The sequence below is a fragment of the Ammospiza caudacuta genome, chromosome 15 (assembly GCF_027887145.1).
Source record: "Ammospiza caudacuta isolate bAmmCau1 chromosome 15, bAmmCau1.pri, whole genome shotgun sequence".
NCBI classification, from domain to species: Eukaryota; Metazoa; Chordata; class Aves; order Passeriformes; family Passerellidae; genus Ammospiza; species Ammospiza caudacuta.
Window position 1 is genome coordinate 12006053 of NC_080607.1, and position 12927 is coordinate 12018979.

At 62.2% G+C, this 12927-nt stretch overlaps 1 protein-coding gene across 4 annotated transcripts; it reads left to right on the forward strand.

Moving 5' to 3' along the window:
* Positions 1 to 25: 25 nt before the first annotated feature.
* Positions 26 to 12569, forward strand: VSTM2L (V-set and transmembrane domain containing 2 like). Of its 4 annotated transcripts, none has more exons than XM_058814895.1 (4): positions 26 to 229; positions 7616 to 7785; positions 8853 to 8903; positions 11311 to 12569. In XM_058814895.1, the coding sequence occupies exons 1-4, from the start codon at positions 121 to 123 to the stop codon at positions 12001 to 12003; spliced, it is 1023 nt and encodes a 340-aa protein (XP_058670878.1). In that variant the 5' UTR covers positions 26 to 120; the 3' UTR covers positions 12004 to 12569. The 4 variants fall into 4 exon arrangements, with proteins under 4 accessions (XP_058670878.1, XP_058670880.1, XP_058670877.1 ...); XM_058814897.1 differs by having other exon boundaries at positions 11315 to 11757; XM_058814894.1 differs by having other exon boundaries at positions 89 to 229; positions 7613 to 7785.
* The last annotated feature ends 358 nt before the right edge of the window (positions 12570 to 12927 follow it).

The following is a 12927-nucleotide window of genomic DNA, read 5'->3' on the forward strand; positions in this document are numbered from 1 at the left end:
CGCCCTCCGCGCGAGGGAAGAGCTCCGCAGCGCGGCGGCGCCGGGACCGCGGCGCAGCCCCGGGGACAGGGCTCGGCCCGGCGGCGCCGCCGCCCCCGGGACGGACGCGCCCGCGGCAAGATGGGCGCCCTGGCCCTGGCCCTGGGGATTTTCCACTACCTGGGGCTCTACCTGCAGCTCGGCGCCGCCTCCCGGCACCCCCCGTGGGACGCCCCGGCGGCGGGCAGCGGTGAGGCGGCGGCGGCGGCCGGGGCTCGGGAAGGGGGCGGCTGAGCGGCGGGAGCTGCCTGGGCTCGGTGCCCCGCGGGGCTGGCGGCGGGTCGGGGCGGCTCCTGCCGGAGCAGCGGGACGGGTGCGGGGGATCGGGATCCCGGTCGGGCTCCGCCGCCGAGGGCAGCTCCGTGCCGCGGTCCGTCGCGCCGGCGGCTCGAGGAGCGGGGCGCAGCCGGGGCGAGCTGGGGTTGGGCTCCGCCGCTCCCGTCTCCGGAGCCCGGGGAGCGGCCTCTGCCTTCGCCGCTGGGCTGCCGGATCGGGGGCTCTGCACGGTGCGTCCCGGTGCCTGCAGCCACCCGCACCCCGCGTCCCTGAACCTCCCGGTGCGCCTCCCGGTGCCCGCCGCCGTCCGCACCCCGTCTCCGTGTGTCTCACGGTGTCGCCGCCACCACCCGCACGCCGCGTCCGTGAAGATCTCCGTGCGCCTCCCGGTGCCGCCACCCGCCCCGCCGTGCGGTGCCCCACGCCCCGGCAGAGGGGCTCCCCGCCGCCTCCCGCTCCTCCGGTGCACCGTGGCTCGGCGGGTCCGTGCTGCCGAGCCCGCTGGGATCCACCGGGTTGGGAAGGGGAACCTCTTCCTGCATCCTGCACCCTCCGGTGAGGAGCCTGGCGTAGGGGCAGCTCCCTCGTGGGTATGAGAAGGTGACAGGGGACCGAGCTCCCTCCGAGGAGGCTGCTGAGACCCTCCTCGCTCTCTGTGCAGTGACACGGGTGCGTTCAATCTTAGCCACGGGGACACGCTGGGTGCCCGAGTCCCAGCTCTTCCCCCGCCCGGCTCCGGGGCCTCCCGTGTGCGGAGGGACCGAATCTCTGCCCCCAGGAGCCTCGGGGCACACGGCGCCTCGGGCCATGCCAGGGGGCAGGTGTGAGGGGTCCCGCAGTTCGTGCTGTCCCGCACCTGCCTGCCCAGGGAAGGGTGATCAGCCTCTGCATTGGGGGCTCACAGCAGGAGAGTTTTCAGACCTGCCAGGCTGGCGTGCCAGATGGAAAGGTGGGTGAAGAGCCTCCATTAGCCACCGCTGCTCCCCACAGAAATTCAGCAATAGGCAAATAAATAGTGAAATGGTCGCTGCGAGGGAGCAGGAAGCCAAGGAGATGAAATATTCTGGGAGGGCGAGTGCACTTTGGAGCCACATTACAGCTTGCTACTCGAGCAGTTCTGCAGCAACTCACTTAATCACAACAGAAACCTTTATTAACGATACTGAAAAGCAGTGAATAAGTGGGTCATGTATAATAAGCCATTTGTGTTCAGTAGGTGAATACCAATTTGATAAAAGCTGTGTGTGCTGAAAACGTGTATAAATCGCTGTTTAGCAGATCGGAGACTGATCATTTAATTACTGGCTGGTGCAGCTTTCCCTCCACGCCACGAGAGTCCAGCAGGTTGGAGATGTGGAGCAGGAGATGTGGGCAGTGGGATGGGTTCAGCTCTGGCTGCCGGGCACGGGCAGGTCCTGCCGGGCTCTGCCCACAGCAGGCAGCGCCCGGAGCTCGCCGCCATCTCTGCCCGGGGCTGGAGGCCTGGAGGAGCCTCCACGGCTCTGCCACGGCCCCGGAGGGTGTTCGATCTTCCTTTTAACTTGTCCATGCCGGATGCAGCGAGGGAATTGCCCGGGAGCAGCCATGAGCAACCCTGGAGCGCGGGCGGCTCCCCCATCCTGCCACCCCACAGTGGGCAGCGGCGTTCTGCTCGCAGGGCAGCCACGGCTCTGGGGAGGGAAAAGTCACAATCAAAGAAAGTCCTTTACCTGCCACCACAGCAAAGGCTCTGCCTTTGACCAGGATGGAGCCAGGATGGGCTCCAACTGCCCCGGGAGAGCATCTGAACCGCAGGATTCTTCCCACCATCCCTTCCCTACCCACAGTGCTGCCTCTCCTCCTTCTCTCTTCTTCTCTCCTCTCCTCAGGCTGGCGCCTTCAATTATTCATGCCCCCCATTGCAGCCTGTGCACACTGGGTTGCTGCCATCGGCTTTCTGTGCTGGCTGGGAAGCTCCAGCCGCTTTCCCAGCCTGCTGGCTCTGGAGCGGGGCAGGGGAGCCGTGCTGTGAGGAGCAGCAGCCCGGCTCCTTCCCGGCATGGTGTGCAGGCGACACCGCCTCGCCTCAGCAGAGCCGCGGCTGGAGGCTGGAGGGAGCGGTGCCCCGGCTCCCCAGGGCGCTGCCCTGCTCACCCCAGTGATTCCCGTACACCCCAGTGATTATTCTATCAATTACTTTCATAAACACTTTGCATTCCGCCGGATTTTTGCACACTTCCTGGTGGGAATTCTCCACGCGATGTGTTTTTCCTGCTGCTGTTCGTGCAGTCATTCAACGCAATTACATCTGACACCTCTCCTCATCAAACGTCTGGGCTTTCTCTTCCCTTGAAGCGGCTGACAGACGACGGGCCAGACACTGGGAATTATTACGTTAGGACAGTGACAGCTAATTTTAATCATAACGTTCCCTGCGAGCGAGGCAGGAATGAACTGAGAGCCGGCACGGCTGCACAAGGTCTGGGGGCTGTGGGCAGCCCGGCAGGGCTGGAGTGAGCACCTGGAGTGGGCCAGGGAGCTGGAGGCTCTGCACTGCTGCCTCTTTCATCAGGGGCTGCTCCAGGGGCCAGATGGATGCCCAGGAGGGCACCTGCAGGGCCCTCTCCCCTTCACAGCTCCTCTGGGATTTTGGTTCATGGTGTGAGTGGGATTTGTGCACCTCGGGACAGGCAACCCTTCCTGGGCCTGTCCTCGACAGCTCAGGCTCTCTCTGAGCTCTGCTGTTCCATGGCTGTTTCCCCTCCTGCAGGGCCCTTTCCTGCCTGGCTGTGCCCTCCCTACGGCTCTGGGTGCCCGGCTGAGCACCGGGGATGTTGGCTGGGCTTGGTTGTGACGGGTGCAATCGTGACTTGTGCCGTGTGTTCCGTGTGAAGCTGGGCTGGGATGAGCTCAGCAGTGATGGGGTGGGCAGAGCTGGGCAGGAGGGTGCTGTGTCCATGAGCACCGGGCACTGCCAGCTCTGGGCACCAGCCCCTGTGTGTGCTGTGGGCAGCTCTCAGCAGCTGCTGGTGCCGGTGGCTCGTGTTTGGGTGCTGGGTGTGAGACCAGGGGGGCTGATCATGTCTGCCCCATCCCATTCCTATTGATTCCAGCTGAGAATCCTCCCCTGGCTGCTGGGAGCCATCCCCTGGCTGAGAGCAGCACCAGAGTGAGGGGTGGCTGCAGGCTGGCTGCACACACTGCCGGAGCCCCACGGGGAGCTGTCAAAAAAAAGGCCCTTTTAGGGCTTTGCTACTTAAATATCAAATAGCAGCTCTTCCTTGGGCCCCTTGGGAGGGAATTTTCTGAGAACTGTGAGTCCCCAGGAACCAGATGAGAGCAGCAAGTCTCCTTGCATGGACAAAGCTCTGTGTATCTGGGGCCAGACTGGAGACACTCCCCACTGACCTCACTCTTGCTGAGGGGGATAAACATTAGGGGAGTGGGAAGACTGGGGGCAGGAGCTGGGGCAGCCCAGCACTGTTGGAAATATCTGCAGTTTTCAAGGTTAATTCCAGCTCTCTGGTCAGGTGAGCGCTGCCCTAATCACATCCACTGAGTTAGGTGCATTTTTTTGTTTTGTTTTTAATTCACATGCTGCAAATTTGAGCTCCTTCTGCTGCTCATATGACAGCAAAGAGGGGCAGAGCAATGGCGCTGCCACCCCCAGCGTGTGGTGGGAGCCTCCCTGCCCCAGCCGCGGCCGCGATGCTCCAGCCCGAGCGTCCCGAGGGAAGGGAGGCGGCTGGAGGAGAGCAGCGCTCGCTGCCAAAGCCTCTGCCCGCTCACGCCGGGGCCGGGGCCGGCTGCCCTGTGCCAGCGGTGGCGCGGCCGTCACGCCGTGTTTGCGCCGCGCTCCAGCCGCGATGAGCTCGCCGCGCCCCGGGGTCAGCAGCCCTGGCAGGAGGAGAGGATCCACAGCTGCTCCTGGCCGCGGAGGGCAGCGAGGCTGCAGCCCGGCCTGTGCAGCGGCCTCTGCCAGCCCTGTCCCCGTGCCTCAGCCGGTGTCCCCGCGGTGGGGACAGTGTGGGTCACCAGGCGCTGGGACAGTACCCAGCTCTCTTCTGCATCCATCCGGAGGGTGCCTCCCGATCCCCCGGGGTGGCTCTTGCTCAGGCAGGCTGCGCCAAGGGCTGGGCGTCCTGTGGCCGCCAGGAGGGTCCGTCTGTCTCTGGGTGTCCCCGTCCGTGTGCCGGGATGTGTCTCGGGGGCCTTTGTGGCGCTCCTTGTGCCGGGGCTGGCGCTGTCCAGCAGCCGCAGGAGCCGCGGGAAGGGGAGGGTGCTGGAGGGGTCATGGATGTCTGTCATGGAGAGGGGACGGTGCCGGACGGGCTGTGGGTGCCTGGGGACAGTGCCATGGTGGTGGATCCTGTTGGACACATTTGCTTTTCCTGCAGTGGTGCAGCACAAACCCAGCAGGTCAGAGCCGGCCCCACAGCAGGACACAGAGCAGGGGCTGGATGGACACTCCAGTGGGCAGGAGCAGGAACAGAATGACATTTCAGCTCCCCCAGCCCCTGTCCCTGCCCAGCGTGGGACGGAGCCGGCCCCAGCCCCAGCCCCACCTGGCACTGGTCACCCACCAGCCCAGCTGCAGCTCAGTGAGCTGGGGCAGAGAAAAAGCTTCTGACTGCCGGCTTAGGGAAAAAATCCCTCCCGGAGCAGGAACCCGCGCTGACCGGGTGATTACAGGCGTTTGAAGTGTCCAATGCATATTTCATTGTCCTTTGTACATCTTTACACAACAATTAGCCTGAGTTGGTGCCGTGATGCTGCTCTGGTGTTGTCCTTGGTGCCTTGTGGGGGCTGTGGAAGCTGGCACAGCTGAGAAATGGCAGGCAGAGTCCTGCAGGGGCTTTCTGTGCTGTGTGGGGCCTACAGACGAGGCAGGGAGATAGAGCAGGGGTCTGAGGTAATTTCGAGGTCCTCAGGGCAATGCTCTTGCCCCAGCACAGCCCCATCCCCGCTGCTGGAGCCCCCTCCCCGTACAGAGCGTGACCAAGGTGAGGGATGGTGTCCACAGAGGTCTGCCTCTGGTTTATGAGAGCACCAAGCTGTCCCAGCAGGCATTTTCAATTCTGTTTATCTGTGTTTCCCCATTGAGTTCATTTTATTTCCTCTGATTTTTATTTCCTGGAAGATTTATTGATCCTGGTGTTCTCAGTTTATGACAGGTAGCAGCCCATAAAGCACAGGGAGCAGTGGCCCCCTCCCTCCCTCCTGCTGTGGGGATGTGGCTCCAGTGTCAGTGGGGGGAGAATGATGGGGCTGGGGTGGGCAGGGACTGGGACACTGTGGGGACAGGGCTGTGGCCAGAGCTGGTGACTTGTCCCTGTTCTCAGGGGCAGTGTCCAGGCCACCTGGCTGACCCAGTGCAGGGTCCATGCCCAGTCTGGGGGCATCCTGGGGGGACTGTGATCCCACTGGTGTCCCTGTGAGGGGCAGGGCTGGGGGACAGTGAGTCACCTCTGTCCAGGTGGGGCCAGCATCCACGGCATCCATCAGGGAGGGCACACTGTGCTGCTGGAGGGCACAGCTGAAAGATGTGTCCCCAGCAAAGGTGATGACCCTCGGTATCCATCTGCAGGATCTATGCTCCTCTGGATGTGCTTGGAGGTGGCTGAGCTCTGGGGTTAATTAGTACATACGCTTCCCAATTAAAGTCACAAAGATAGGAGGTACTTGATTCAATCCAGCCCTTCCTCAGCTTATTTGCCAAATTCCCGTCTGTGGGAGCAGATTTTAATTGTGTTCACAGCAATCTGGACCTGGCTGGAGCCCTCACCCCTGCACTGCTGGAGCTGTGGTGGCTGGGGCTGGTGCAGGCTCTGCTGGGACCCGCTGGCTTTGGCCATTGCTCCTGCCTGCAGGAATTCTGTGGGGCAAGAGCTGATCCTGGCTGCAGCCAGGGAATGGGTGGGTGAGTGCTGGGAAATGACACAACAGCCTCAGCACCACTTGGAGCACAGAGGAACATTTTGACCCCCCTGCTCCTCCTATAGCCTTCAGTCACCAGAGCTGTTCCCTTGGAGTTCCCTCCACTCCCCAGCACAGAATCCACGTTCTGTTGTGCCAGGTTCTGGATGAGCAGGATGTGGGAACAGCACTGGAACCCCACCAGGACACCCTGCCTTGGCAAACCCCAGCGCTGGGTATTTTCCTCTGTTCCCTGCTGAGATGGATTAAAGGAAAGCGATAAGTGGATGGGATTTCCATGTGTCCAGAGGGACAGGGAGATATTAGAGGTATTAACTTTTTGTCTGGGCTGGTAATAATTGGTTTTCAGAGGGATCAGGGCTGCAGAGAGTGTTGCTCCCAACAGGCTGTGTGTCCCAGAGGGTTCCCCTGGCTCTGGTGGGACCTGCACTGTGGCTGTGAGCCGAGGTGGTGAGTGAGGACAGGAGACTCAGGGCAGCCTGGGCAGTGCCCGGGGTGTGCAGGGGGCTGGCAGGGCTGTCCCCTTGCTGTGTCACTTAGGTGTCACTGCGCCGGTGGTGGCAGCAGCGCCTGCCGTGCCCTGCGCGCCAGGGCCGCCTGTACCAGGGAACAACCGAGTCTCTCCAGAGGAGATGAAAAGAATTCTAATTACATCTCTGAACAATATTTGTTTTGAGAGAGGAAAGCAAACCATATGGCATGTGGGAGCCTGTTTGGGGCCGCATTAAGTGAGGATTTGTTTTGCAGTTATGTCCTGATCTGAGTGAGATGCGATCATGCTCTGTTTATTTCCTTCGCCTCAGAGGTGTGGCAGGTCCTGCACTCCTTCTGGGGCAGGGCTCTGAGGGATGCAGGGGGGCACAGGCTCCTGCTCCTTCCCTTTCCCCCCATTGCTCTTTGCAAAGTGCCTGGGTTGGGGGGCAGGCACATCTGCTGGGGGTGGTCAGGGGACATGGGTGGGAAAGAAGCTGGGGATGGCTGGGACCTGCCTGCTCTGCTGTAGGGGCTGGCTCTGTTTGGCCAGGGAAGGATCCTGGTGACTCTGCCCGTGTGGCTGGAGGCATTGTCCTTCCCCAGGACAGTGCTCTGTCCCCCAGGGAAGGATCCAGGCACTCCTGGTGGCTCTGCCCGTGTGTCTGGAGGCATTGTCCTTCCCCAGGACAGTGCTGAGTCCCCCAGGGAAGGATCCAGGGAAGGATCCAGGCACTCCTGGTGACTCTGCCCGTGTGGCTGGAGGCATTGTCCTTCCCCAGGACAGTGCTGTGTCCCCCAGGGAAGGATCCAGGCACTCCTGGTGGCTCTGCCCGTGTGTCTGGAGGCATTGTCCCTCCCAGGACAGTGCTGTGTCCCCCAGGCCCCACAGCCCCGGCTCTGTCTCCAGCAGCTCTCTTCACCGAGACCCCGCACGACATGACGGCGCAGGCCGGGGAGGATGTGGAGATGGCGTGCTCCTTCCGCGGCAGCGGCTCCCCCTCCTACTCCCTGGAGATCCAGTGGTGGTACGTCCGCAACCACAAGGACTGGACGGACAAACAGACGTGGGCTTCCAGTCAGGTAATGCCCCTCGTCCTCCTCCTGCACGGCAGCACGGAAAGGCAGAGCCCCTCAGGCAGAGCCCTTGCCTGCATTTCCCGTGGGGAAGGGCTTTGTTTGCAGCCCCTGTTGGGTTTTGGTGGGACCCCAACCCACAGCAGCACCCCCGGTGCTGAGCAGACCTGCAGGGCAGCGTTTCACCCTCTGCTCTGACAGAGAGCAGCCTTGTGGTGCAATTAATGGCTGCATGGGCTGCTCAATGTCCAACTGCACTGAGGATGCTCCAGGGACAGCGGGGCTGGGCTGTCCTGCCCGTCCTTCCCAGCCAAGGGAGTGCCTGGCCCATTGCCAGGACCCGTCCCAGGCTGAGGCTTCGTTTCTGTGCTTGTGTTTGTGCCTTTGCCTATCTCATCACCAGCCCATCCCTCCTGGCCCTGCACCCTCCATCCCTCCCTTGTCCCCTGTTTCCCCGTGTAGTGGTCCAGCAAACAGCCTCTCTTTATTTCCCTCTCTGTTCACACAGAGATAAGGGCCAAAGAATGGGAAACAGCTTTGGGGATTTTAATGAGCCTTTATTGTAGTGTCTTTGGCAAGGCTGCTGCTGGTGCTGCCATGAATTGAGAAGGCTCAGGGCAGTGCTGCCAGGATGGGGGGAGCTGCCAGGGGTCGAGGGTGGGCAGGGTCAGGGGTGTTGGGGGCACTGGGAATGCACAGCCAGGGGCTGCAGGGGCTGGCAGTGATGGGGACAGAGCTCCACAGCAGTGATGCCACAGTGATCAGGGCTCCATCCCCACTCCTGGATCGTGGGGAGCACCTGGAGCTGAGGTGCAGTGGGAGCTGTGGGTGAGCACCCCGTGCTCTGTGGCTGCTGTGCTGCTGCTGGTCCCTCCCATCCCGGGTACCCAATGTGGCTTCATCTGCCCTGGGTGCCTGGGTTTGCTGGGACTGGGCAGTCTCTCCTCTCTTCCCCCTTCTCCCTCTTCCTTCCTCTTTGGGGCAGCCATCCTGGGAGTGGGAAGGGGTCTGGTGGGCTGAGCTGACCATTTCTCTTCCCTCTTTGGTCCCCCCCTCCCCTGCTTTTTCCACAGCTGCAATCATCACCACCAGAGGAGCCCGGGAAAGAGGCGACAAAAATCAGCGTGAGTTTGGGGGATGGTTCTTGCTGAGGGCTCAGCAGGACATCCTGCTGGTTCCAGTGGGAAATCCAGGGTGGGAGACCTGGGGGTGACCTGGGTGAGGGGTGGCTGCCCTGCTCTCCCTGGCACCAAAAGGCACAGCCTGCACCCTGAGCCTCGTCCAGCATCTGAGTGACACATTACTGCCAGGGATAAAATAATCCAATTGACTCAGAGGATTAGCATCCCAAAGCCATTTAGGCTCATGTGAGCACAATGAGAAGCCACTAACCAGTTAAATAAAACACTCCTGGCCTTCTGCTGCCAGGTGAGTGGCCCCCGGCTGTCCCTGTGTTTGGGGGTGCCACAGACACAGAGCAGTGCTGGAAACCTTCCCACTGTCACCCGGCAGCCTCTCCTGGCACTCCCATTTTCCTTCACTGAGTGAGCAAGGGGGGATAGGGTTGGTCAGGCGCCCGTGGCTTCTCAGATGGGTGCCCCCCACACCCAGGATCAGTCTCTCATCCCTGGGGAACCCTTCCCAAGGCAGAGCATGACCTTGCAGCACCCATCTGCAGGATCAGTGCATGGTTCTCTTGGTGGTAACAAACCCCCTCCAGGAGTCGTGTCCCCTCTGATTAATTGACACCCACAATCCATATCCAAAATTAAGCAGGTTCCTGCAGGATCTATTCCTTACCAGGGTGCTGTGGCTCCCTGCCCCACAAGCATCAAAGTCCCAGGACTGCTGCTGGAGCTCTGCCAGACCCTGTCTGCTGAGCTTGGGGGGCTGCTGCTCCCTGCGTCCCACCCTGGCCCTGCTCCAGGGTGCACGGAGCCACCCTGGGGCCAGCATTCCCTCTCAGCTCAACCCGTGCATGTTTCAGCATAATTAGGCAGTTAATTGCACGCTGGGATGGAATTGATGGGTGTGCGAGTGTAACCAGGATTTATTTTGAATCATTCGAGGTCTCTGCTGCCTCCTCCAGATCCAGCCAGCAGGGAGAGGCTGGAGCTTCAAACCTCTTTTGTTTGTTGTTATTTCGAATGTCCTTGATCATTAAGTGTTTATGGAATGGAGGAGGTAAATGAGCATGGGTGGTTCTGCTGGAATGTGAGGAGCAGCCACAACAGCAGGGACTGGGAACAAACAGCAGGGCCAAACAGGGAGGGGGGATGCAAATCCCAAGGAGGAGCCACCGTGCCAGGCACCCTTGGCTGTGTGTTATCCACCAACACACCTGGTGCTGGAGATGCTCGGCAGCGATGAAGAGCAGTGAAACTTGATGGGTTTGGGTTTATTTTTTCTGCCTTTGAATCCAATAGCACAGCACAGGGCTGAGCTGGGGTTGGGCACAGCAAATCTGCCCATCCTGGCCGTGCCAGGGGCTCTGCCCCATTCCCATGGGCAGTGAGGGCCATCCCTGCCCTGCCTGTGCTGGCAGAGCCACAGCAGTTATGTGCCATCATAAAATCTCCCCTCTTGAGGCTCAGTGACCTGCTGGGCAGCGGCTCCATGGCCACTGGTGGCACCAGCAAATTGGGGTTTTATTTTATTAGTTCTAAATTTCCCAGCCATTAATTTCAGTGACTCCTGGCTCTCCCAACGAGGTTTTTTGTTTTGAAGTTCCTTTCCCATGACAGTCTCATCATCTGGGCACACTTGCACCAGGGCCTGGCACCTCCTGGCCCTGCACAAGGCCACTGGGCAGCCCTGAGATGCTGTTGGGGTGGCTCTGGCTGTGACCTGTGGCAGCAGCTCCCTCTCAGCAGCCCATGGTGTGCAGGGCAGCTGAGTGCAGCAGCCTGTGTGTGCTCATGGGTGTTTGTATGTGCACATGTGGCCAGGTGTCTTCATGTTCCAGCACTGGATGCCCCCACAATGAGGGGACACTGAGGGGTCCTGGTCCCCATGCTGCCTCCTGTGCTGTTTGGGGTGGGTTTTGCCCCTCTCCAGCCCCGTTTCCAAACACCATAAAATCCTCAGCTAACAAATGCAGCGGCAAGTAGAAAAACGGCCTTTGCCATCCAGTGTGATTATAGGGAACAGAGCCAGGGGCCTCGGGGTGGGTTATAAATCTGATTTATTGACCCAGCCCAGAGCAGCCACGGCTCTGGCTAGTGAGTAAGTCTTAAATTTCATTGGGTGATAAATACTGAGAGCGAATCAATTTGGTAGAAAAGCTAATTAGCCAGCGTGGTTCCGCATCGATCTCCGAGCCCTGCGTGGCCGGGCGCGAGCCAGGGTTTCCATCATCCCGCGGGCCCAGGCTGGGCTGGTCCCCACACCAACCTCACCAGCCTCTACCATGGCCTGGCCAGCTGGGGCATGGCGTGCTGTGGTGGCACACGGTCGGAGCTGGCACTGACCCCAATGTCTGGTGTGGCAATGGTGAGTCCTGGGGGTCCCTGACCGCCCGTCTGCCCCAAGGCAGGTGGTGAAGGTGGTCGGCAGCAACATCTCCCACAAGCTGCGGCTGTCGCGGGTGAAGCTGGAGGACGAGGGGACCTACGAGTGCCGGGTGATCGACTCCAGCGACGGCAAGGCACGGCACCACAAGGTGAAGGCGTACCTGCGGGTGGAGGCGGCGGGGGGCCCGGGGCACCCCCAGGACACCGAGCTGCGGGAGGCGCCGCTGGCAGAGCTCGCAGCGCCGGGCTCAGCGCACGCACACCAGCACCAGCACCAGCACAAAGCCGGGAGGGAGCTCAAGAAGCGCTCGGCAGACGCCTCCTGCGTGCTGTAGGTGGGCGCTGCGGGGGGACGCCGGAGCCCCCCTGCGCCCCGGACTCAGCGGGGCCATCGAGGGTCCCGCAGCCCCTGCCAGAGACTGGCCCCAGCCCCCGGCTTGTCCAGCCCTCCTCGCCCCCTCCCCGTCCCCGGGGCCCGGCGGTGCCAGGGCTCGGCCCGGCGCGGGGCCGGACCCGCCGGTGCCACGGCTGCATCCCGGGGCTGTGCCCGGGGCCAGGGCGTGTGCCCACGCGTGGTGTCCCCATCCCCGGCCTCGTGCGGGCGGTGCCGCGGGCTGTGCTGTGCCCCAGCTCTGCGCCCCACGGGACCCTCCCTGCCCTCCCCCGTGCTTCGCAGACCCAGCCGCCTGTTCCTGTAGGTTGCCCCGTTTAGTTGCTCGGTTCCAGCCCCACAGTGCGTGTCTAAGTTCCGGCCTCCATCTTACAGCCCGTGTGTATCCCCCCGCCCTGCCCTGCCCTGCCCTGCCTGCCCCGCAGCCCCCAGCACGTCAAGGCCTGAGCTCAGCAGAGGAAGGACGGCACGGCACATTGCTGGCACCTCGGGCATCGCTCAGCCAGGCAGCTGCCCGTGCTCCGTGTGTGCCCGGGAAGGCAGACACCTCCTGTGCCATGGGCGCTGGCCCCTCGCACCCATCACTCCTCTCCCCTCGCATCTCACCCAGGATGGGGCGCTCACCCTCCAGCCCCGTCCAGCCCATCCCGCCGCCCGTGCTGCCGTGGCTCCCGGCCCCCTCCCGGTGAAGCATCCCTCCCCTCTAGGCCACAGCAGCACGCTGCCCCGGCAGGGTCTGGCCCAGGGGCTCTTGTGCCGCAGTGCCAACAGCAGAGCCCGTCCCTGCTGTCCCCAGAGTGACCGCGGCCGCTGGGGCCGGAGCTGCGGGGAGAGAGAGGGGGGCCCGAGCCTCCCCCCGGGTGCTGCTCCCCTGCTGCCCCCCAGCCTGCCACCATCAGACCTGCTGCAGCTAATAAAGCTCTTTAAAGGAAGCCTCTGCTGTCTGTGCTCTCTGTCTGTGGCACGGGAAGGGGACGGGGCTTTGGCATGGCCTCGGGTAAAGAGGGGCAGAGCTGGGGCAGCTGGGGATGGGGACGAGGATGAGGATGGGCATCCACATCATCCCCTGCAGCTGAGGGCTCAGAGCTTTAAAAAGCTGCAGCTGGGAGCTGCTGCCCTGAGAGGTGCAGGGTACAGCGAGGTGCCAGGTGAGCTGGGGATGCTCCATGCTGTGGCCATGGCGTGCTGGGTGCTGTAGGGTGGCTGGGTGAGCTGCCAGGTGAAATCCCGGCCACACAGCCCAGA

What these genes read in the sequence shown, in the direction of transcription:
- VSTM2L (XM_058814894.1), top strand. Translation starts at nt 121, where the DNA reads ATGGGCGCCCTGGCCCTGGCCCTGGGGATTTTCCACTACCTGGGGCTC. An exon ending in CGCCCCGGCGGCGGGCAGCG is followed by an intron (nt 230 to 7,612) that starts GTGAGGCGGCGG and finishes CTCTGTCTCCAG; the next exon opens with CAGCTCTCTTCACCGAGACC. An exon ending in AAGAGGCGACAAAAATCAGC is followed by an intron (nt 8,904 to 11,310) that starts GTGAGTTTGGGG and finishes GTCTGCCCCAAG; the next exon opens with GCAGGTGGTGAAGGTGGTCG.